Source organism: Gymnodraco acuticeps, unplaced genomic scaffold (assembly GCF_902827175.1).
Source record: "Gymnodraco acuticeps unplaced genomic scaffold, fGymAcu1.1, whole genome shotgun sequence".
Classification (NCBI taxonomy): Eukaryota; Metazoa; Chordata; class Actinopteri; order Perciformes; family Bathydraconidae; genus Gymnodraco; species Gymnodraco acuticeps.
Window position 1 is genome coordinate 417,974 of NW_022992206.1, and position 24,630 is coordinate 442,603.

Consider the following 24,630-nt stretch of genomic DNA (forward strand, 5'->3'; position numbering starts at 1 on the left):
CCACAGACTGTTGTTTAACTTTTGTTTAAAGTTTGTTTTCCCATTGAAGTGACATGCACATCAACTGCTGCATCACACATATAAATAACATACAAGTCCCCATTTTAACAACAAGTTGAAGGCAATTTTATCTAAATGGATTGTGTGGGAGTCTCTAAGTGCACTTCATATTTCGGTTCATGTATGAACGTGTATGTTTTTTCACAATGTACTTTTATTCAGCAGCAGGTAAGCTTGTCTGGATATTACTGAATGCATTAATGAGATTGTTTATTTGGCCATCACATTATTTCCATGCACATTTCAGATTTACAAAAAATATGATAGTAATTCATATGTGGGTGCATGTTATCTGACAATTGCATGCACGTATCCTAGGCAACCCCAGCTGCTGTTAATGTCCCCACAAGGAACAACAACTACAGTAAAGCATTTCAAATCCCCATTGTTTCTCTAAACAGCCCAACAAAAAGAGCTTGCAAGACTTAATTTGCTCATTTTCAGTCTCATACTTTCTTCCCCCCCCCAAAAAAACATGTTTACATGCTTTAATGTTTAAAAAACACTTGATTGGCCGCCGGACAGTTCAGTGGTAGGAGCTGGCGGCCAAAATGCGGTCACCACTGCCTAGTAAGTCAGTCAAATCCTGAGCCGGCCGAGCATTTCAGGCAATGTCCTCCCCTCTGTCTCTCCCTTTCAATAATAAGATCTCCAATAAAAGTAAAAAACACTTTCACTCATTGTCTGTCTGAATATACGAGTAATCACCCTTCCTTTAAGTGCCTGTCTGTTTAAGCCCCCCTCCTGGAAAAGTCCATTGTGCTCTCATTGGCAGGCCAGAAACAAAGGGTAGACCCTTGAAAAGTTAGTTCTATAGCAGTTGTTGGAGATAGTTTGATGGGGGGCTTATTTCTATAAGCCTGCATGTGACATAGGAAGGGAAGCTCCTAAGGATTGTTGATTCTCATGTTAGCTCACTAGGCACTCCAGAAGTGTGTACACAGGCACTTAAATAGAGAGTCTTTCATAATGTGTCCAGTTTTAACAGTGTGCCTTCTAATGGCTAATTTCCTCATTGTAATGCCTTGCTTCCATCTGTTGCAACACTATTCTGTCCTCACTACCCACTCGCTGCGGATCAGCGGTGCTCTGTCCTCTCACCTCCTCTCTTGGACCTCCTGGATGTTCTCGATGCCAATGGCGCTGCTGCGGCGGGAGCTGAATGGGCCAGACTTTTTCCTGGTCGGGCTTTTCCCAGGAATGATCAATGACTGACGGTGGGCAGGGAGAGGAGAGTCAGACACACGATCGGGGGTAGTGTCATCATTCACAAGCATATGATACATTAAGCTACTGAAGGGAAATATGTGCACACGGCAAAATGAATTATAGACTGATGATTTGATTAATCCTGTGACACATTAAGAAACATGTTTTACAAATCCACTCTGCTCTGAGATTCTGAAATTAGTTAATATTAATATTCAAATACAATTTAAAATTATAAGGTCAGACTGTGGAGTTTAAAAATTAAAAAGGTCTAGTACACACTGACTATGTAAAAGAACATCAGTGGGAGTGTTTTTTTAAAAAATGTTTACTGTTCTGTTACAGAGTAGCCATCAGGCTCTACAATAAAGGCTTGACTGCCTAATAAGAACGCATTAAAACTCAAAACAACTGGCCCTGTATGTACCTATGACTTGCACTATAATGTATATAGTTGGACCCACACTTCCAAATTGACAAATTATATATTCATTTGAATTCATACAGTCACTTTTTTTCATTTTATTTCTTACATTTCTTCCTTTCTATTTATTATTATTATTATTATTCTTTAATTACATTTTAACCTATACAGTCACGTTATACATTTAAAAAATAAAATATATATATATATATTCTTACCTTTCTTTATTTCTATTATTATTATTATTATTATTATTATTATTATTATTATTATGTGAATTCATATGTGTCCTGCTGTGTTTACCATCATTGCTGTTGCTGCTAAGATACCTGAGTTTCCCTAAGGGGAGCAATACAGGTTGATCTTATTTTATGTTATCTTTAAAGACCAATTTAAAAGTGAAATTACATGTGGTTCAGGTACTATATGTATAAATGCATGAATGAATGAAGTTCTCATTAAAAACATTGCTATCAAATCTGAAAACTTCTCACTGCTACAGGAAATAAAACAGGCACATTTCAAACTACAAACTACGTATTGCTCACTTACATTATGAAAATATGAAACATTAAAAGAAAAGAAAGTAAAGAAAGAAAAAAGAGAGACAACAACAGTAAACAAGAAGGGAGAAATATACATGAACCTCTTCTATTGTTCCTATTCCTATGGCACTGCCTCGGCGTCCATATTTACTGGGACTTTTCCCTGGAACAAGCAATGACTGAGCCACACAAGACAGGGAAAGCACAGAGAGAGAGGAGAGGATAGATGGAAAAAAAGTAAGGTGGGAGGAAAAGAAAAGAACACATCATAAGATATCATGCAAACAGCACAAATCATTTTAACAGCAAGCTGCAAAGGAGCTTGAAAAAGAGCTAGCAGTACGACTTAATAGAGAGCACAATATCGAATAAATAGTCAAAAGCTTTTAAAGCAAACTGGGGTCCCGACACAGAGGGGCACAGCAGGAGATAGAGTGCCAAAGAGAGAGCAGGCATGTCGCCCCTTTCTACCCTGAGGGTTACAGGGTTGCTTAGCGATGCATTCAGAAGGAGAAAAAAGGCAGACAGAATCCAAAGGGAATAGCTTTTAAGGAATAGTCCTGTAACATGGGGTTAAGTTAGTCCCATTTCAAAGTACTGACAAATCCTAAACGGCAATGAAAAGTGAAATATATTTAAGACCATCTTTGAACAATTAGGGCGTTGCGTTCCTTGGCTTGTGCCATGCATGCTCTGCAGTCACACATGCACATATACAAGGCTGCGAAGAGAGGTCGTAACATAAACAGGAGCAGACAGACATGACAGAAGCATAGTAAGGAGGGAGGGAGTCTGGGTAGTCATACAGTTACACTAAGCACACTTCAAGGCTGAGGATAGAGACTTAACCGGGGCTCTAAAACAATCTCACATCGAGAAGGAAACCATCTGATTCATTCCACGATGGATACTCTATTCTTCACATCATCCTTGATTTCTAACCTAACAGTCACCCTGTTTGAAGATGATCTCAACAGATGAGAATGATTGATGAAATTAATGATGGTGATTTTCCAAACAAAACCATCATTAATAGGAACAAGATGAGCCGTAAATTTAAAAAAAAGGCAAATAATGGAAGCCACTTTAGAATAATGCAAGGGTAAATTAAAAATGTCAGGAATGAAAATCAGCATTAAATAATAACATAATGAGAGTAAAGTGATACAATGTGCTGACAGGGGTAATTAGCTTATAAGAAATAATATATGGTAAGCAGCCTGTATTCATCCACTGTGCTGGATATACTGTATACTGTATCCTTTATGTATGATACGTGGCTTCATGTGAACCAAAACGGGTTACTTACAATCCCTGGGGTTTTGGGGCTCTCTGCGGGATTGTGGGTAAAGCTGCCACTGTGGCTAGTGGAGAAAGTGTTTGACTTCCTGTTACTGAGGCCCATGGCGTCCATAGACTGGCTTCTGCTACGGATGACCCGCTACAGAGAGAAACGAGGAGATACTGTCAGAGGATCCACTTTGATGTTTTGGGGGAAATGCAACTCACCGACCGATTTCTCAAAAGATCGTATACCAAATATATGTGAATATACAAACAATAAAATTACATTAATCCAAATTAGGTCAAGTTTCATAAATGAGGGTATGTTTATCTGTATTAAATATTCACACAAATTGATGGAAGGGCTTTTTAATAGAAAACGTTGTCACAATATTTAAGTAAAAGGTGATGATAATAGAGTTAATGATGGATGAATTCCATTTAGCTGAATCTGTTTTCAGGGTCTTGAATTATTCTTTGCGGTCTCACTCTTGTGATCACCCTAACTTTTATTATTTTTTAATTTTTTATTAAAACTTTATTTAACTAGGTTTTAACCACCAAGGGATTATGTGTACATGTGATGCGTATTGTGAAATGTTAATACGTGTGAAGATTTTTAGAATAAATGTGTTGAATCTCTGAGGAGAACAAATGTGTGTGTACTTACATGTGTGTTTGTTTGTGTGTACACATGACCACATCCAGGGGCCTGTACTACGAAGCTGGTTCAACCTAACCTGGATATGTTTGAGTTAGCCGGTTGGCCTAATCCAAAACATACGTGCTCTCGCTAAACGGTACTACGACGCGGGTTATCAAGTGGATCGCTCAAGCCAGCCGTGTCCTATCTAGTTAGGTGCGCGTTCACATGAAAGGTGTGGTATCTGGAGCATTCGACCAATCACAAACATGGAGAAGCGTACTGACAGCGCAGTGTCATACTTCCTGAATGAAAAGTCAACTATAATATTAGACATAAGAAGTTAAACTTTAAACATCCATGACTTAAACACTTTATCCAGGATAAAAGCCACATAGCCACCTGCAAGGTGAATACAGCTGGTTAAATAAAAAGTGTTTGAATGCGTACATTAACAGGTTTATGATATCACTGCCCCGTCTAAAACACGAGTGGATCTGACTTTAATTACATTTGTCTCGAGTGTTTCGTCAACTTAATGTGTTGCTTAAAATAATACTTCTGCATACAGTATGTGACACTGTGAGTGTTGCACGGCCAGATAGGGCTCAGCTGACTCAGATAAGGAAATATATGATACATTATGAAGTGATATGCCGCGGACTGTAGGCCTACTTAATGTTACTCTGATCCGGTTACTTATGTTGTGGCAGATATTTAAGTAAGCTTTCTTAACGCTAATGTTATAATAGTCAGATTGTTCTGAAGATGGGAGGTGATATTCTATTAATGTTCACGTTCACACAGTCGGTGATTTTTGCCGGCCGTCTTTCCTGCAACGGCAGCTTTTCTGTATTTCCTTTCTCCTGTAATATGACTTGATCGCTTTAAACTCCGCACATTGAGCTCTGATTGGTTAGCAGGCAGTGCTTTCACTGAGTTGAGCTCTTAGCCTGCAACCTAACCTGGTCCCGACCAGGTTAGCCGCTAAGCATAAGTTACCATGGAGATCTAGCCTGCTAAAAAGAGAACCAGCTTCGTAGGACCGGAAAGCCGGAGTTTTCCCTGAATTTAGCTGGCTAAGCAAAAATCCTGCTTCGTAGTATACCCCCCTGGTTTGTGCTTACATTTGAGTACGCAGGACTATTTTTGAACGCTTAGGGGCAGTGCCAGTCAACAAGCAGGAGGGAGAAGCTGCGTGAAATAAATGTAGGTTCACAGGAGGTCGAGGAGAGTGTCGGCTTTGTACATCTCTATGTATCTTTTGAGGTGTTTTTGTGTAATTAGAGGGGCAGATGAGACACAATGTGAGCAAGGAGGACAGCGAGAGAAAATAGGAGAATTTACACAGTTTGAGGCAAAGAGAGGGAAACATATCATTTGTGGAGATTTGAGGGACAGAAAAAGATGCTCTTGATAGTTAGAGAAACAGACATGATTTGTGTGCAAGATTTATAGAAAGATATTGTATGCTTGCATGCATAATAAAATAATTTTAAGGCTGAGAGAAAAATTGGTATATAAGATGGCAAAGAACGACTTGTTGTCACAGGGAGAAGGAAAGACAGCTCAGAGGGAACTCTGCCCATGGGTAGACATGCAAACTGCATCATCAGCTCCCTAATGAGGGGTCATTACATCGTTCATCAGGCACAAACAATCACAGCTCCTACCGCCGAGCCTCAGCGGCGGGGCCACGCTCCACCACCCTAATGTCCATTGATGAAGCACTCAGTCAGAGAAAGTGACTCTCGTACACAACAGGACACCGTGCAGCCCCGAAACCACACCATCATGTACAAACACAGCAGTCCCAGCCAAGTGAAATCAAATGCCACAGGGCTGTTCTTTTGAGATACTGCACATGTTCTCTGCTTTGTTTTCTCATGTGTGAATACCCAGAATCCCACCCAAGAGAGGGAAAGGGAAATAAAAGCACCCTAAAAGTGTGTGCATTCGCTCTCATGCATGTGGGGTTGCAGATTAACAGGAGGCTGCTGTACCTTGAAGGATTCAAAGAAGCCTCCTCCGCCTGCTCCGGCCCCGTTCTCCAGCTTTTCATCGTCTCCACCCAGACCCATCATGGACTGGCTGTTGATGTGCAGCTCCTCGTACAGAGTCTCTAACAGGGCTGACCGTGTGCGCTCCTGACAACAACAACACACTCAGTCTGCACAGGTACTAACTCTGTCTAAGGCCCAATTCCAAACCGACCCCTGCAACCCACCACACACTTCCACTCCCTCCAACAGTGGCTCTGCATCGGGCCTGACTTCACCTACTGCATGTCGCAGAATAAGCTGGGTACAAATAGTTCTGTGCAAATATTTACTCGTAAACTGTGCAAAAAAAGAGACATTTAATATTGACATGTTGATTTGAACTTTAAGGTTACATTGTATTTTTATATTTTTTAGACCCAGGTCTAGAGAACCGTAGACTTGTTTATTTGATTGTAATGTTTCGGATATTTACAGGGACTGTTGCAAAAACCAATCATAAACATTAGATTTAAAACAAAAAGAGTTACATAAAAAAACCCACTAAAGTGTATTTTGAATTTTAATTATATTACATTTTATATAATTTTTGTTTGAAATCTGCCTAAAAATATCCCTAAAATAGCTGTTTGAAAATGTATGACATTTCCTGTTCCTGCCTGAGATAGTGGAGATTGTCCCAAAGCTGGCCGCTGTATTTACACCCTCCACCTGAAATAAGGGAGCCTCGTTCAGCTGAGAGTGTGACTACATATGGAGCGCACTCTGACACGGAAGGTCGGTCAGGAATTGGACTATGTCTTAAATTCACCTTACTTCATCATTTCAAATTTGAGTGACAGTGATGAAAATATGATGATAGACATCAGCGCTATAGCTCACTGGCTTGTTGTCGAAGAATGTTTAGATGACGATAAATCTATGTTGGCACTTGAAATAAATTCCTGTTAGGAATAGAGGCAGTAGGGTGCACACCTATTCCAAAGTTGTACACACACACTTCTCACAGGCATTCACACTTGAATTGCAACACACTTCTCACCTCAAGCGTGGCAAACTTCTCAGCCTTGTAGCAGGCGTACTCAGCATTGATGAGCTTAGTGAAGAGGAACTCCCGGAACTCTGGGCCCTGAGGACGGTAAATATAAGGGAAGGAAAGGCGGAGAGAATGAAGGTTTATGATGTCTGCTTGCAAAGGTGAATCAAGTTTGTGTGACTGCTGACCTTTTTGAAAACGGCAGGGTCAGGCAGAGCCGGCCCAAAGAAAGGTACATCATCCCGCGCTGTCACAGACACCTGGAGGAAAGAGCAGGTGAGCAAAGGCTATGATGCACTGAGATACGTGATGCACATGTCAATTACAAACTCCTTGAAAACAAAAGTGAATGAATATGATTTTTTCCCGCAGTTTCTTGATACAGTTTTGTCTGTCTTTGGCACCAACCTTGTATGTGGCATTTTCCGTACACGCGTTCTCCACCTGCACCACCACGTACCCATGCAGGAAGTTGGACTGGATCATGTCTGGAACAAAGGGCGTGTTCTCCTCCTGGAACACGATGGCTACGATATCATTGCCTATGTGCCTCTTCCTCTGCAGCTGGATGGCACAGATAAACAAAAGTCACAACGGCGGAAACATCCGAGATTACCAGTTTGAGAAATCACAGAAGCAAGCTGGTCGCAGAATCACTGCCAGGATTCGTGCTGACAGATTGACTGGGGATAAATATAGTCCAGGCAGAGAGGTGGACAGGAATCTAATCCAAAAATACCACCCTGGTTTTAGAATTTTATCAGCCAACTTTTGCTATGGATTTAACACAACAAGTAAGTTATATCTGCAGAGCACCTTTACATCTACTGTAGCCCGTGGTACAGCAGAGGGGCAACATCACTTACAGTGGCAGTTCTCAAAGACAGATAAAGTCGATTTATAAGGGCCTATAGTTATTTCTAAGTGTAGTATACTCCATCATATATGTGACAAGAACTTGTGATTTATACCATTTTTGTTTATTGTGTATACAGTATATTGCTGAAGTCCCTTTAAATGAATGCAGCTGTGACAAGGGTAGACTAGTTCAGGCCTCAGCTTTCACAGGCTGTTGATAGTGTGGGAGTGAATGAATCCAAAAACCAGTGGACGCTCTGCAACATTAAACAAAAATGTAGATTCTGCAGATGGCTGACTGTCAGCGTCCTATAGCGTCACTGCTTAAAAGCTGCATTTTCCTTGTTGCCAAAAAGTAAAAGGTTGCCAAAAGAACGCTCGTGTACTTGGAGGACAGTGTGACTGTGCCAAAGTGTGAGGTTTCTATCCAAGCTATATATTTTTAAACTTGTCAAGCATTAGGAGCACCTTCTTCCTCTGCTGAAATATGAATTTTGTCACCTCATTGCCTTTTGCTTGGAATTCTTATAAAGACGGCTCAAGTGTCAAATTACTTTTTGTAAAACATTGTCAATTTAATTTATGACTATACATTAAAAGGACTTTATAGAAGTTGGGGTGATTATCCTGTATGTAATCATTTCCCAGAAATGTTTTCATACTAGCAGTCAAACCATGAAATAGTAGTGGACATCCGAATGTCAACATATATATTCTGCTCAGCCATCCGAGATGAACCCAAATCACTCCACAGGATGGAAGCTGAGGCAGGTATATCAGATTTTGCAAACGGATACAGTTCGAAAAACAGATCTGCTCAGTCATAAATGTTCTCGGTGCAGGCAGTGTTGGCAAAAATAGCCCCAGTTCTGATGATCCTCCTCAGTAAACATTGTGACACCTGCACTGCAGCAGCATGAGTTGATTATCCTCTGTCAGTCATCAGACTGAAGTCCAGACATCTCACAAAGGCTCCTCACACCTGGTAGCTGTAGTGTCAGTCTGTGCACATTTACTCTGGAGTTTATAGATTATTCTTCCACATTTAGCAGTCTAATTACTTGTCAGTTGCTGTAAAGTTTACAGCAACTGACTGTTAAAGACAGTCTGTTTGTTCACATGAGAACAATCATCCATCTGTTTCAGGTGCTGGCAAGATTTCGTAATATGCTGAAGTCATAGCAGTCATAACAACCAGACACTTTAAGTCAGAACTGTTTGGTAGGAGTCCAACAACTCAATATTAAATATTAAATGTGCAAATGGTCCAGACGTTTATCCTAATCAAAAGTTCCTTATTCTCTTATTTTTTGCGATACGTATGCATTGTTTCACAGGAAAATAAAGTTTTGAAGAGAATTTAGGTTACAATTTGACAGACATAAATCAGCAGCAAGTCATTTGTGAAGAAAATTACAGCCTCACCCGGACCGCATATTTTAATACATCTAATGATAAAGTTATTTTTGTTAAAATGTATGTCTCAGACCGTAGACAGGTTATATTTGGCTGTAGAGGCAGGGCAGCCAGGTTACTACTGCATCATCCCTGAGCTTATTAGCTGCCAGCTTTGATATTTACTTACGCACAGGGGCTTTCTTAGCTCAGAAAAGCCAAATAACATTCCTCCCATTTCTCTGTGCACATGGACTACCAAACTCATCAAGGACAGTCAGACACTTAAAAAGCTAACTCAGTAAGCGTGGGGCTGGACTGAGACACTTGACATCTGTTAATGCCATACATCCGCTCAAATCTAATCCCATTCACTTAGATCTGGCTGCATTAATATTGTAGCTTCTCCCTCCTGAGATAATGCTATGTTATTAAGGTTGCACTTTGCCTTTTTTCTTGAGTTCCCTCATGAATCATGTTATGTGGGTGTTGTTTATGTCCTCTGTTTCTCTTCTTGCCTAGGCAATGTGGACAGTCTGTGCAGTGTTACTGTGGTGACAAAGTTCAAACCACTCAAAGAGGCAGTGCAGAGCTGAGGACTAATGCAACTTACTGCAACATTTCATCAAAGAGATAAAAGTCTCTAGCCACAAAAACCAACAGCAGGGAAACGTGCCAGTAAGAACATTGCATATGCTTTTGGAAAATTGTCAAAACAATTAAATGTCTCTTCAACAGTACGGCAAGTGAGGACACCAGACCTAAGAAAATGTGATTGCTTAGAATAATGCACTTTACTTGAAAAGCTCAAGTAAAGAAGAAAATAAACATATTTTAAATAGTCCTATTGTGCTTTTCTGGGGTTTTCATTTTCCTGTAGTGTGTTATATGGGTTTGTGTGCATGCGAATGGTCTGCAAAGGCTGAAATGTTGTTATTCTTTCTGAACATTAAAGCATGTAAACATTTCACAGTATAGGCACACAATACAAATATGAACCTTAATGTTAGCATAATAGGGCCCCTTCAAAGTATGCATGCTCATTAATTAAAGTGATAGTTTTAGGATATAAGATAAATTGCTTTCTTGCTGTAGCCAAGAGTTAACATCAATACCAATCTCACTGTGAGCCTGAAAATGGAAAAACTGCTGGCCTTGCGCTGTCCAAAGTTCAAAAACACAATCTTCCTACCAGCACTAATGGACATATTTTTGTATTTAATCTAGACAAAAACAAAGTTAACATTTGAAACTTGTGGAAGATAGGGGTCATCCAAGAAAAAGTAATTAACCTTAGCTGAGAGGATTGTATTTCAACATTTTTCACATTTTTGCTTTAGTACCAATAGATTAGGGTTAATTAGAGGTAAGAGTTTTTATTTCCTTCGGAAAGATTGTGGAATCTTTTTATCTTACTCAGGTTTTATTTATCAAATCAAATCAGGTTTTATTTATATAGCACATTTTAAAAAACGATTTTTGGTCGAGCCAAAGTGCTGTACAGTACATTCAATAAAAAACACTTTACTGCGATAGCAACAGAAGACAACAAATTACAACAGCAAATATAAAAATCAAACACATGGAAATGTCATGAGTCGTACTACGCTCTGACTAGAAGGCCAGAGAGAAGAAGTGAGTCTTTAGTGTCAATTAAAAAACCCCTAGGGTCTGGGCCGACCTCACATGGAGGGGCAGAGTGTTCCAGAGCCTGGGGCCAGCTGCTGCGAAGGCTCGGTGACAATAAAGTGAGAAAGTCAAACTATTCCTTTAACCCTGCTTATTGGTGTATTAGTTTAGATTGAGCATCACATGATTTGTCTTGCTTCATAGGAATCCATCATAAAATGTAGAGTTTAAAGCATTGACATTTCAGCTGTTGCTCTCATCTGATGTGTGGAGGATTTACATGGAGAACTTTATAAAGGAATTAGTGAAGGCCATGAAAACTACCAAGAATACACATATAAGTTACCCTGGTAATGAATCATTGGAATGTCATTATACCTGCTGTGAGTCACCTTCCGTGTAAGGCAGCTTGGTGGACACATGGAACATTATGTCCATATTATGGAAAGTTGTGTAGACGGATTCGGTCCCCGTCTGCCCATGAGCGACATCCAGTCCACCCCGAAACCTGAAGAAGAAAAATAAGAGGTGGAGGTTTAAAAAGCAAAGAAGAAGCAAGAAAAAGAAGAGTATAGAATGGAGGAGAAGAGAAGATTATAATCAGTGAAGTCAAAGAGAGGACTGAGATGAAAAGAGAGAAGATGGAAAAGAGACGAACAAAGCTGTGTAAGGAGTGGAACACAAGAGCATGCTCTCTAAGGACCCAGCCGATCCACCCTCATCCATCATTGAGGGAATGCCAAGGGCACTTCTTCTGCCTACTCAATCACAATGTCAGCAACCCTGCAAATATCAAGACACTCTAAAGCGCTTTTTTAAGCTAACTCTGATCAATAGCAAAGTGAATGATGGCCTGTTTCTGGCAGACATGAGGTGAAGAGCTATACTAAGAATTAAGCAACATCATTTAAATCTGCTGCAGAGAAACACTCAAAGAAATTGATCTTAAAAGTGTCCAAACCCTTTAAAGTCATGAAGTTCAACCTTGTGGCCCAGAAACTCCAAGAACTCCACAAAGGAGGGACTTTCTTCCATGTTCCCAAACAGCTCCTCTTCTGTTGTCTGAAGAAAAGGACATTTTCAGGAGGAATGACACATACTACAAAAGCAAAGATTAGCAGTGGTATCTCTGAAGCTCACTCACCTGGCCAAACGTTTGATAAATAACCCCAAACTTGAAGTTGTTGCTGATCACATGCTCATCAAAGGTGACAATGAGCCTTGATGCCTGAGGACGAGAGAGCAGCAAGTATCCAGCTTCATGAGATGGACGTGTCATGTTGGTTGATAGCAAGAGATAATTTTCTTTTTGAAATGCCTACCTTTGGATAGAGGACAGGATAAAACCTATCCACGTTTACTTCTTCACAAACAAGCTGTTAACCCAAAAAATGATAATGACAGAATGAAAATGCACTGAAATACAGTTTGTGACTTTGTATTCTGTGTGATAACAACTGCTTACCTTGGCCATCTGAACCACATTGGGGAACTCGGTGAGGCAGGAAATTGGAATCACATCATGGTAGGTTTTTATCTTTGTGCTGAAAGGCAAACAGCTTGAAAAGTCAAAATACTCACTGTTTGGTTTAACTAATCCAAAGCAATCCTCCTGCTTTAATGTTTTCTTTCTTTGATGTTGAGCATTCATGCTAATTATTACCAGTTCAAAGGGGACCTTTCCTATAGATGTTGTAGGCTATGGAGCTGGGAGCATAATGTTTTTCTACGCTATGATGTGTTTGAACCTAAGTTCGCTGCGAGAGGGTGGAATAATGCGCTATCCGACAGGTACATTAAACAATACCACAAAAACCTTGCCACATTGAGAACTGAAACTAATTATGAAAGACTAAGTTGTTGGGATACAAGTTAGGCTATTATAATAATATAATTAAAAAACTGAATTAACTCCACAAGGACATCCACTGTATCGTTGCCAATTTCCTCACTACGTGGTAGCTAGACAACAATGCTAATTTATTATTTACCAAAACTAGTGAAGATACTGACATTGTTTCTATGAAGTCCTGAATTGCATATTCAAGAACTCTTTTTAGAAGTTCCTTGTTTTAAAATGAGTTGGCTGTACACCGTAAACAGTTAGCATTTTCAACCAACTTGTGGTGCTAATGTTAGCTTAATCCGCTAGCTAAAAGAAACATTGTGCCTTTGTGCCTTTATCTGGAATCAAGGTGCCATTTTTATTAAGATGTTTGATTGTTATTCTGCCAAAGTTATCATTGTAGACTACAGGCTAAGAAGAGTGGGGCTTGCTGAACGTCCTAGCAATATGTAATCATTCTCTATGCTAAAAAATATGCCTTGGTGTGTTACAGTGTATTAAACAAGACTTATGACTCATAATGTAGATCTTCTACAGATGCTTTACATTTGGACTGTGAGTCAGTGCCTTTGACTACACCAGCTGAAGGTGATTGGGGTGACTGTGGGTGACCTGGTGGAAAACATCACTATGTGAACAATTGTGGGCTGAGTGTTACCTGCCAACATGCTCATCCACTCTAAAGCTCCATTAACAAAGACGGAATGCAGCTATTAAAATCTGGAGTGGAGACTCTTTGGTGCTAAAATTTATTCACAGGTTATATGGTGCGCTGAGTTGCGCCTCACTCCCCCTTGTCTGTCTATAGCAGAATGTGAAGCAGGATTTTGTGGGTGAGCAGGTGGGAGCTGCTACTCTTGTGCAACATAGATGAATAGTGTGCTGATTGTAGAGTACTTGGTGGCACAGATTTTAAAGTAATTTATACAGAAAGGTTCAGTGTTGTGCTCTACCACAGACATATTTTAACAGTTATTTTTATACTTACAATATTACACTACTACCAGAACATACACAAATATGTATTGAACCCTGGCATGCATTTTGTTGTGTTTCTAAATGTCTTGTTGTTATATAGCTGAATGTCACGAGAAGCAGTATTAGTTGAGTTGAAAAGGTTACCTTTTCACCTGACTGTAACTTAAAAGTAAAACCAGTTGTTGAAGCCCTTCCTGAGATGAAGATTGTATATTTATTAAAAAACAAAATGCTGTGAATGAGGGGTAGTCACTTTTCGAATTAAAGTGAGCACAAGTTGCAGAAATTATACGTTATTGAAGATAAAATTGACGAACATTTGTATTTCTGGTGGTGCAAACACTTATTTTTGTCAGCAATCAAGCAGAAAAATACATTTTTAAATTCAGTGGAAATTGAGGATGCTCTTTTCCCTCTGTGTCATTTTTGCTTGACTTAACACTATTCTTGAAAAAAAAAATCCATCTGAAACTGTCATGTGGGAAATGCTCTATATGGAATAGGTCGGCTTGGGAGTAAATGCCACAAATCACTGCATTACATGGATATTTGAAGCAAAGGTTGTAAGAAAACGGTCATGGAGGGAAAATGAAGAAAATAAAAATAGAGTGAAGGCAGAGATATTGCAAAGTAAGGTATTATGATAAGGAAGGAACTAGCGAGAGAGAAAATAAGCATAAATAGAGAAAACAGGTCAGGGACAAAGATAATAGGAATTTGTACCGAAGCATTAAGCGCAGATGCTCCTGATCCCCAATGACATCATATTTCATGGAAAAGACCAAGTGGCCCAGGGCAGCATCCATGGTGTAATAATTAAAGTGTTCCTGGGGGCAGATAAGCAGAATTAATTGAAATGCAAGGATGAATACTCCTTCAGCAACTGACAATTAAAAAAACAATGCTATAATAAATTAGAAATGGAGAGGGGTAGAGGAAGTAACAGTCTTTTAATTTGGAAAAGTAGTACCTTTCGGAAAAGGGTGTGAAACAAGGTACAACTGCTTAAGTTCACATTGCAAAAAAAAGGCAAATATATACGTTTGTTTTTTCTCAACTGTATGTACAAGTGCATGCATGCACGTCTTTGCCTATGGAGAATACTGATAGCACAGCAGTATTGACAAATGTAAAAGGTGTTCAAGGGGAATGCAGACTTTAAATTAAACGTCACAAAATAAGAGTAGCAACTGCTTTTTTTTCTAATCTCTTTGCAAGGCCTAAACGTGCTCCATGTGTCATAACATCTCCTTTAAAATCAAAGACAACACACACACACACACACACACACACACACACACACACACACACACACACACACACACACACACACACACACACACACACACACACACACACACACACACACACACACACACACACACACACACTTAAATAATAGGTTTTTTTGGCCTTTACTTCCACTTGACAAGATCCTAAAATCCTATTTTAGGAAATAAACCTAAACATAAATTAGCTAAACTCTGGCAATTGAATAACTGATTTATTTTAAAATGATCTCAGAGACAGTTTGTCTTGTTTTATGATATCTAAAATCAGCATAGTACACAAATTTCACGTGAGCAAATTAAATCCAATTGTATGTTATAAGATGTTGTTAGAGATTTAATAAACAAGATTGAACATGTTTTGCTGTATTTTTAAATCCATAACACCAGACTCTTTTTTTCCCCCATCCTCACCTTGCCCATGAATTGCTTCCTGTAGATTTTGGCGGTGCTGTTAGTCTCCAGTTTGATTTGGGAGGTAGGGCCGGGGGGTTGATCAGCCTCTGGGGGCTCTTTAGGCTCATGATTGGTCCCCTCAATCCAGTAGCCTCCAAATTGGGGCAGCAGGATGAGTGGAAAAGGACTAGTGCGACCTAGAACCTGACAGTGATGGACAACCAACAAAGGTGTCATTTGTTTACCTTCACAGTGCTGACATCTTTAAAATATGTAGCGTGTTGTGTGAGTTATTTATGTGGAAAGCATACCTCGTGAACGCTGGGATAAGGGATGTAGTCCTCTTCTGTCTGCAGGGAGTGAAAAGAAAATCAGTCAAGCTGACAAACAGACGCTCCTAGTCATACTTTCAGATTTGGGTCTTTTGGGAAAATAATGATCACGCTGTGACAGAATATCAACTAAAGCACAAGCATTTATCTTACACCACAAACATGGCAGAATCCACATTACAAGTGAATACATTGCAATGTTTTTTACTATCAAGTAGTGTTGTAAGAAGCTTTAAACTAGACTCACTTCTCTCGTTGTTGTAATGTAACTATTGGAACTCTTTAAACACGTCATTTGGTAAACGTTGAAATACGTTATAACCTCCGGAGTTGCTAACATTTCTCCATAATTGACTTAAAAAAGGATAAATTCTAACCTTTTATTCCTTACTGTACCGTCTGGTAGTGGTATTCAGTTATTTGGGCATTACTCTGTTATGTGTGTTGCCGAAAACATTTTGAGACATATTTCAATTTACTTCTTGGGAAAACACACTTTGCTTAAATTTTAGAAAGTGATTGTGTCCATTCCCCAAGAAAGCTTTTCAACAACCTCAGCAGACCATGCCTGGACTTGTTCCATTACAATTTATAGGTTTTTTTTGCCGGCCGCCTCTAATTGTCAACAAAGTAAACAGTCCTATGCAGAAAATATAACCTTTCTTATGAAATTGCCTTTCGTCAATTGTAGCTGCTATGGAGGTGATACAGGAGGAAAAGTCAGACAGACAGACACACTGTGTGCAATATACTCTCTTTTGAAGTGTATTATTGTTATTCTGGCTGCTACAGTATTTCAGCAATTGCGCAGTAATCCTTGCAATTCACACCATTATATATGTTCACCTACCTTTATAAAATGCTGCTGCTAATTGTTTACCATGGGAATGTACTATTTTCTCTTTATTTTATTTACACATGTGCGGCTCTATATTCTACATGTTAAGTCTACTCTTTCTTATTTCTGCCTTTGATCTGAAAGGTCACTTTTGCTGTAATCCTTTCCTTAAGGACGAGTAAAAGAGTTCTGATTGTGATTAACATAAATAATGACTTGATATCACAAAAAGAAAAGTCAGGTGTTTTAGTAGTGTTAAATTGGATAAATAAATATACCCTGACCCAGAAATGTTTCATATTACACTAAAGTACATCCCAAAAGTATGTGTCTTTGCACGTTGTTTGAATACATTTGGTTTTAATGATAAGCCCTTCTTCCAACTTTGTGGCAACAGCTTTGAGTCTGTCCTTTTCTGATTCCATGTGACATTACCCCTCTGCACAAAGCCAGGTGCATAAATAAATAGTTATCTGCACACAATCCTGACCTCAACCTCATCCAACACCTTTGGGATAAAGTAAAGATGACTGAGAGCCGAGCCTTATCGCCCGCTTTCAGAGCCAACCTCACTAATGCTCTTTGTGGCTGAAGGAAACAAATCCCTTAAAGTTAGGCTCAAACATTTTGTGGAGAGCCTGTTCAGAAGAGTGGAAGCCTATTAATGCCCACGGTTTTGGATTGAGATTTTCAACAACCACACATGGGCATGCTATTGTATGTCTGTAAACTTCCGTCATATAGTGTGCATCATTTATAGCTCATTTGTTGAGTGGCATTTTGCAGAAATTGTTGATGCCAACCGAATTGTAGAATTTTCTTCATAAGAGCCTTTAAATAGGCCCTTTTATGCTTATTGGGGTTTTCTCTTTCGTGAAGTGTCTTGTTTAGGTTTTTTTTTGCATGTAAATGGTCTGCAAAGGCTAAAATCCCAAAGCTCCCCCAAGAGGGAGTTTCTCACCCACACACTCCCCTGTGCATGAAACACCACAATTGTAGCTCTCTGTTTAGTTACGCAACATGACTAGTACAGTAACATCACTGCATAACAATTGTACTTCTACTGGCTAGCGCTCAAACACATTGTATGTGATAGGCTTAGGGGCGGGACATCTGTGAGCGGTTTGACCAATCACAACAAAGCGGGCCAGCTAACCAATTACAGCAGACTGTGCTCTGGTTTCAGACAGAGGGTGAGGGTTGAACATTAAAGCATGTAAACATGACACATTAGAAGCACACAATCCAAATTTGATCCAGAATATAAGCATAATAGAGTCCAAAACCACATTAAACATATCACAAAGCAGCCAAACTTTCACCAAGATACTTTATTGTTGTCAGTTCCGAGCAATAAATGTTTATATTTTCTTATTTTAGATGATTCTTATCGATTGTTTTCCGTTTCTGACTTGACCTCGAGTATCATGCTAAGAGTACCTCCCAGTCTTCACTGCCAACTGCATTCTGCTGTCTGTTTATTAGGACAGTTTAGGATTTTACAGTCCTAGTCCCGTTGAGTTCCTAACTCAGATGGTGAGCATCCTAAGGCCTGTCTGACAGCTGATAAGGAAAGGTTTATAACTCTACCATTACAGATGCTTTACCAGACTGAGGCCTATGAGGAGTTATGAGGAGTTGTGACTCACTTTGAGGGGGGGAGGCAGGGGGCATCTTTGCTCATCCATTCTGCAACCCTGTAGAGAGAAAAATGATAGGATATTGAGGGAAACTGTGATATACCCACACGAAAGTCCACATATACACTGAACAAAAATATAAACGCAACACTTTTGTTTTTGCTCCCATTTTTCATGAGATGAACTCAAAGATCTAAAACATTTTCTATAAACACAAAATAACCATTTCTCTCAAATATTGTTCACAAATCTGAAAAAATCTGTGATAGTGAGCACTTCTCCTTTGCCGAGATAATCCATCCCACCTCACAGGTGTGGCGTATCAAGATGCTGATTAGACAGCATGATTATTGCACAGGTGTGCCTTAGGCTTGCCACAATAAAAGGCCACTCTGAAATGTGCATTTTTGCTTTATTGGGGGGGTCTGGGGGGGTCCGAAAACCAGGCAGTATCTGGTGTGAGGGGTATGGGGTAGGGGTAGGGTTAGGGTTAGGGTAATGTTGTGAATCGAGTGGCCCATGGTGGTGGTGGGGTTATGGTATGGGCAGGCGTATATAATGGACGACGAACACAGGCCACTCGATTGACAACATTACCCTAACCCTAACCCTACCCCTACCCCTCACACCAGATACTGCCTGGTTTTCGGACCCCCCCAATAAAGCAAAAATGCACGTTTCAGAGTGGCCTTTTATTGTGGCAAGCCTAAGGCACACCTGTGCAATAATCATGCTGTCTAATCAGCATCTTGATACGCCACACCTGTGAGGTGGGATGGATTATCTCGGCAAAGGAGAAGTGCTCACTATCACAGATTGTTTTCAGATTTTTGAACAATATTTGAGAGAAATGGTTATTTTGTGTATATAAAAAATGTTTTAGATCTTTGAGTTCATCTCATAAAAAATGGGAGCAAAAACAAAAGTGTTGCGTTTATATTTTTGTTCAGTGTAGTTAAACAAAGAGACGTTTACACAGAACATGTTTGATTGGTTCTTGCAGGAGATCACCAGATGGGCCACAGAAAGAGGAAGTAAATAGAAGTTATATCTTGGGGATTACAGCGAGTGAAAAAGATAAGCAGAGGTCCATGAGAACAGGGGATGTGTTTCCATCAAGCCGTACTTCAGATATCATTAACTGCAATTCCACTTAACAGCCCAAAAAATGCCAAAACAGCGCTTTTTATCTACTCTATCTGTGCTTTTTCTGTTGATTCACAACTACTGACAGTTCCCAAAGCACAGAGAGAGACGAGGAACAAAGCATTCCTGATCAGTGGCCTCTTTGTGTGGAATACCCTGCAGCAAGATTTGAGTCGTATCACATTTAATGTACCCTGTTTAGTACCAAGGAAGACGAATCAAATGGAATTTTGAAATGCTTTCATTAAATCTATTCTTTGAAGAGTCTTCCACTGCTCTCTTTTCCTCCCTTATTCCCTTTACATGTTGGAGGAAGTGCCTTACTAATAATGAAATATGCCACTGTTGTCTGCAGCTCAGTAGTGCTGCTCATGCACTTAAGAAACAAAGTAAACTAAATAAACATGGTATCAACCACCCAACAATCACAGAGTAGCTCAGAAACACTTAAGGCATTACAATTAAAATGAATGCATTAGTAACACATATATTCACGTCTAGACATAACGCCTTCTATGCCTGTGATTCCTCTTCTGGCAGAAGCGCTTCAGAAAGATGTTGTGAGCCTCTCCAATGTTTTACATATTCTTATCCCTAATCATGCTTTGTGTCTTTCAACATTTTTCTTTTCCACCTTTAACTTAGAATACAATTTGGATTTAAAGGGGCCCTATATTGCTTGTTGGGGTTTTCCCTTTCCTGTAGTGGGTTATATAGATTTTTGTGCATGTAAATGGTCTGTAAAGGCTAAAATTCTAAAGTTCCTAAAGGAATTTCTCTCCCACACACTCCCAATTAGCATATTAGGGCCCCTTTAAAAAGTGTTTCCGGATCATGTTGATTTGACCCTGAAACAGTATTGCTTGAGTCTCGAGTTAATTTCCATTAAGTGATAGACAACTAAGAAGATATGTTATTGTATAAACAACTCTGGTTTGTAAATCTACAGACCAAGTAATTCCAAATGAAAAGGAATATAAATGTGTTGAAGCCTTAAACATTAATGATACCATATCAAAGCACATTCAAATAGTTGAGTCTGGTTTGTGTATCTCTCATTAATGGATTGTAAAAAAACTACATTCCTTGAAATCTCTAACAACATTTCATACATCTAGTGACGCACACAAAACCACAAAACTGTGAAGAGATAACACAAAGGCTCTGTTCAGCAGTTAATACGCATCATGTTTCAAAAAACCGCCTAGGGCTTTCATCGCTACAAATAAAATAAAATAAATACATTAATGTCAAAGGGAAGAATTCAGGACACACACATTTAAGTGTTGCTGAAGCAGGGTTGTGGACTGGAATGCAAACATTTCAGGGAAAGCATCGAATGGAGTCTCGAAATAGAAGTTAATGGGAAATGTATTTTTCAAACGAGAGAAATTCTGCCTTTTGATTAGAGTTAGGAAGAACTGCCAATTTAGGCAGCAAGTAAATAAGGCAGAGCCAAGGTTCCTTACAATACCTGCATTCTCTCGATCATGGCAAACAGGTCCGAGGTCTGGGAAAGAGAGTTGACACAGATCCAAAAAGGGACATGGGTATGAAAGTTGTGTTGATAAGCTTTTCTCTGAAATATTTGCTCAATGCAAAAGCTGGCAAGACATCCTGTTGGAATGTTTGACGCCCTCTAATTCCCAATTTCACATTGAGAGACGGTCCTCAAAGCTCCTGTCACACTGTCCCGAAATTGACACCAGATGGACACACGAATATGGAATTGTGAATTTCGCACAAAGCTGGCACCCGAACTTGGTCAGCATGAAGCAACAGCCGAAGCAATTCTGATGATTTAGAATGTATCCAGACTCAACGTAAGAGCTTGTGCCTCTTCGGGGGGTGCTAACATTTAAACATACACTTTATTCTTTACTTTCTCCGTCTTTATATGTAGATTAGAAGATATTACTTATCTCCGTCATGTTGTTTCCATAGCAACAACAACAACTTCCTGTCAACAGCGTAAACTCACCTTCAAAATAAAAGCATCTAAATAAAACAGGAAGTTAACCTAAATTGCATTTAAGACATACAACTGCAACGAAAGTAACGAAAACAACGTAATATCCTTTTCAGTTTCACAGAACACAAATTGGGTTATTTACATAATATGTTTACATGATTTTGTTGTGCAATAAATGCAATCTCGATGTCATCGTACTATAATACGATGGCTACACGACGGCATTGCGAGGCTTCACGTAGTCGTGTTGCCTTCCAAAGACAATCGGGCAGCTTCTTGTTTCCTTCGTATTGTCTTTGTGAGGCGAAAAATGCCCGATGGCACCAGTGATCAGACGAAGATGACACGATTTGACAAGATGCCCTCACGAGTGCCTTACGAAGGGCAAAATGGACACACAAATTCAACACGAAAATTAACCTTCGCAAGGTCCTTCGGCATTTTTTTGGCATGCCAAAGATTTTGCCACCACTCACGAAGTTGCTGCCGGAGCCTGAGAAACTCCGCCGGCGGTCATACGAAGGCTTAAGATGCCCTCACGAATGGCCCGATGTTGTTACGATCAGAGCCGAATTTGAACATTTCCTTTATCGTGTGTCCATCTGGTGTCAATTTCGGGACAGTGTGACAGGGGCTTAACGCATCCCCCACCCCACTTAACACCAATCTTGCAGCAGCCCTGACAGCAGTGCATGTGGTGGTGTGAGCCCTCTGTTCACCATGTAACAAAAGTGCCCAGCTGATTTTTTCACATGACAGCTTACGGGAAAAGCACGGGAAAGCGTGTACTTTATGTCCGTATAAACATTTCAACACATGCATGCACTTAGGCGTTCCTACACCTACAGTATAACCATCCATAAAAGAACACACCTGACTGTGACCTAGTATTGCTAAAGGTGTGGCTGTGAGTCTATTGTTGCATGGTAAAATAAACTGCAACATGATATCAGGGTAAATACTGATCTCCTGACTGCCAAATAAACTGAAAGAGACATATCATGTTTTATGATGACCAAATTAGGAGTGAACCACAGAGTAACAGAGAGAATGGGAAGCAATGCTTTCCGGGATTATGAAGACAGTTTTATTCTACAGGCCAAAACATGGTTAAAGAGCTCGGTGAAGTGCCTTCACCTTCATATGTTTAAAGCATTCATCTCTTTACAGCTCATATATTTATTTACTTTAACATTTTCCATTGTGTAGGATTTCATTTTACATTCTGTGTTTATAAATCTTATTCTATTTTAAATGTATATATAGCTTAGTTGTTTCTGCATCTACTTGGCAATTGGTCAAATTATTTTCTATTTCTGTTAGTTCTTGCACTATTTTTATTGTTTATGTCTTATGTTTATTTATACTACATTATTGGAGGAGCCTGGGTCTCAATATTTTCATTGCCAAAAGTACACTGTAGCTATTGTGCATTATGACAATAATCTCAAGATATGTAGATGTATGTCCTAATAAGAATAGCATCATTATTACAGATTCGTTTTACTGTATTTTCCGTTCGTCATCAGGCAAACCAAAAGTATTTGCTGTATGCAGCTTCTCCCATACAAATACTGCATATTCTGTCTTTATGGAGTATATCTAGATCAGTGGAGCGTGTGTCTGACTCTGCAATGTACACAAATCTAATATCCACTGTCCTGCAGCCACAAACACATATTCCATTGCCTCTAAGCTACCTTAAGAATTAAACAAGCAACAATAACTGGAGCGAGAAGAATCTCTCACTTCCAGCGAGTGAAAATACTCACATCACTGAGGCATCGTCTCTTGAGAAAAGGCTTACTGTGGGGACTGTTGGGCAGTCCATCCAATAAGGCATTCTTTGCTCTCCTGAGATCAGTCATCATTCCAATAGTTGGACACAGGCAAGCTGACAAGAGTGAGGGTGTTTCTGTCACGTCAGTCACAAGAAGAAAGGTAAGATTGACAATGACGCTTCTCACTCACTGTCGCTCAGGCAATAAACTAGGAGAGTCGACCTGATCGCTGTCAATATGAATCATAGCTCAGCATGTGAGTTAGGAGCATACAGTGTGCAGTAGCGTGAGCATTTCATTTCCTTTCCTTCCCTTTTTGCACGGCCCAGCCCACCCCACCCTCCCATGGACACAGACAGCTGTTCAGTAGGAAGTAGGAGGAAGGGAGGGACACTGTGTCTCCCCTCCCTTTGTCACAAAACACAGCTTCTCTTTTTTTGTAATCACAATATGAGAATTTTCTCTTCCTCTTTTACCTCCTATTTCTCAAGCCTGGGTCCCAGAAAACACATGCTCCATATAACCACAGAACAGATCTGTGTAGGCATTTATTTTAAAGCAATGAAGGGCAAACCTAGATGTTTCCATACATTTTCCATGTATTCTTACACCGTGCATTACAGCACATGTTTAGAAGTAGGTTAATTATGCCTTAAGTGCTCTCAGATTGAAAGGTTATGATTATTGGCTACTATTTTACAACTGAGTTTATGGCCATCAAGCACTGGAATACTCTTCCAGTTGAACTTAAAACCTGTACTGATTTTAACTCGTTTTCTTATGGTGCAAAAAAAATGATATTAAGCAACCAGTCATGCCAAGTTTTTTTTTATTTGAACTGTATTGTCATACTATATCTTATATATTTTATTTAAGTGTATTTGAAGTGTACTAAGTATTATGTTCGTAACCTGTATTTAAATCAGGCTTTATAATTATTTGAGTGACCGAGATCATGTAAGTGTATTTCAAGTGTACTATGTATTAATGTATTGAGCTGTACTTAAATCAGGTTTTAAAATTGTTTGACTGATAGAGATCATGCAATGTTATTATTTGTTTTTTGATTGTTATTATGAACCTGCCTGAGGACCAAAGATGGAAATTAGCTATTAGCTATAATCTGGCATATTGCATCTCTTCTCTTTGCTGAGATTAATGTTTTTGTATGCATGGTCCTTCTATAAATAAATACAAAATACAAGTAGGGTTTTTTTCTCTTTTTTTTTTACAATCAATGCTTAATTGCATGAGGTGTCCACCATAAATGAATATGAGAAGTTAAAGGGGCCCTGTTATGTTTTTTGGGGGTTCGCCTTCCCTGTAATA

The 24,630-nt window shown here is 39.5% G+C and overlaps 1 protein-coding gene across 15 annotated transcripts in view; it reads right to left on the reverse strand.

Annotated features, from left to right (window-relative positions):
• si:dkey-166d12.2 (rap1 GTPase-activating protein 1) overlaps positions 1-24,630 on the reverse strand; it is a 145,392-nt gene that overhangs the window by 4,972 nt on the left and 115,790 nt on the right. For 9 of the 15 annotated variants that reach the window (XM_034205683.1, XM_034205680.1, XM_034205682.1 and 6 more), the window contains 16 exons: positions 18,412-18,459; positions 15,904-15,942; positions 15,611-15,796; positions 14,631-14,734; positions 12,549-12,627; positions 12,406-12,459; positions 12,228-12,311; positions 12,045-12,145; positions 11,462-11,591; positions 7,610-7,765; positions 7,390-7,461; positions 7,208-7,294; positions 6,169-6,312; positions 3,548-3,679; positions 2,340-2,417; positions 1,162-1,271 (listed from right to left, as the gene is read on the reverse strand). In XM_034205683.1, the coding sequence (XP_034061574.1) occupies positions 1,162-1,271; positions 2,340-2,417; positions 3,548-3,679; positions 6,169-6,312; positions 7,208-7,294; positions 7,390-7,461; positions 7,610-7,765; positions 11,462-11,591; positions 12,045-12,145; positions 12,228-12,311; positions 12,406-12,459; positions 12,549-12,627; positions 14,631-14,734; positions 15,611-15,796; positions 15,904-15,942; positions 18,412-18,450 (1,595 nt within the window). In that variant the 5' untranslated portion in view covers positions 18,451-18,459. Of the gene's footprint in view, positions 1-1,161; positions 1,272-2,339; positions 2,418-3,547; positions 3,680-6,168; positions 6,313-7,207; positions 7,295-7,389; positions 7,462-7,609; positions 7,766-11,461; positions 11,592-12,044; positions 12,146-12,227; positions 12,312-12,405; positions 12,460-12,548; positions 12,628-14,630; positions 14,735-15,610; positions 15,797-15,903; positions 15,943-18,411; positions 18,460-21,022; positions 21,059-23,292; positions 23,559-24,630 lie in introns of those variants that run through there. The other 6 variants (XM_034205675.1, XM_034205676.1, XM_034205678.1 and 3 more) reach the window with 6 other exon arrangements.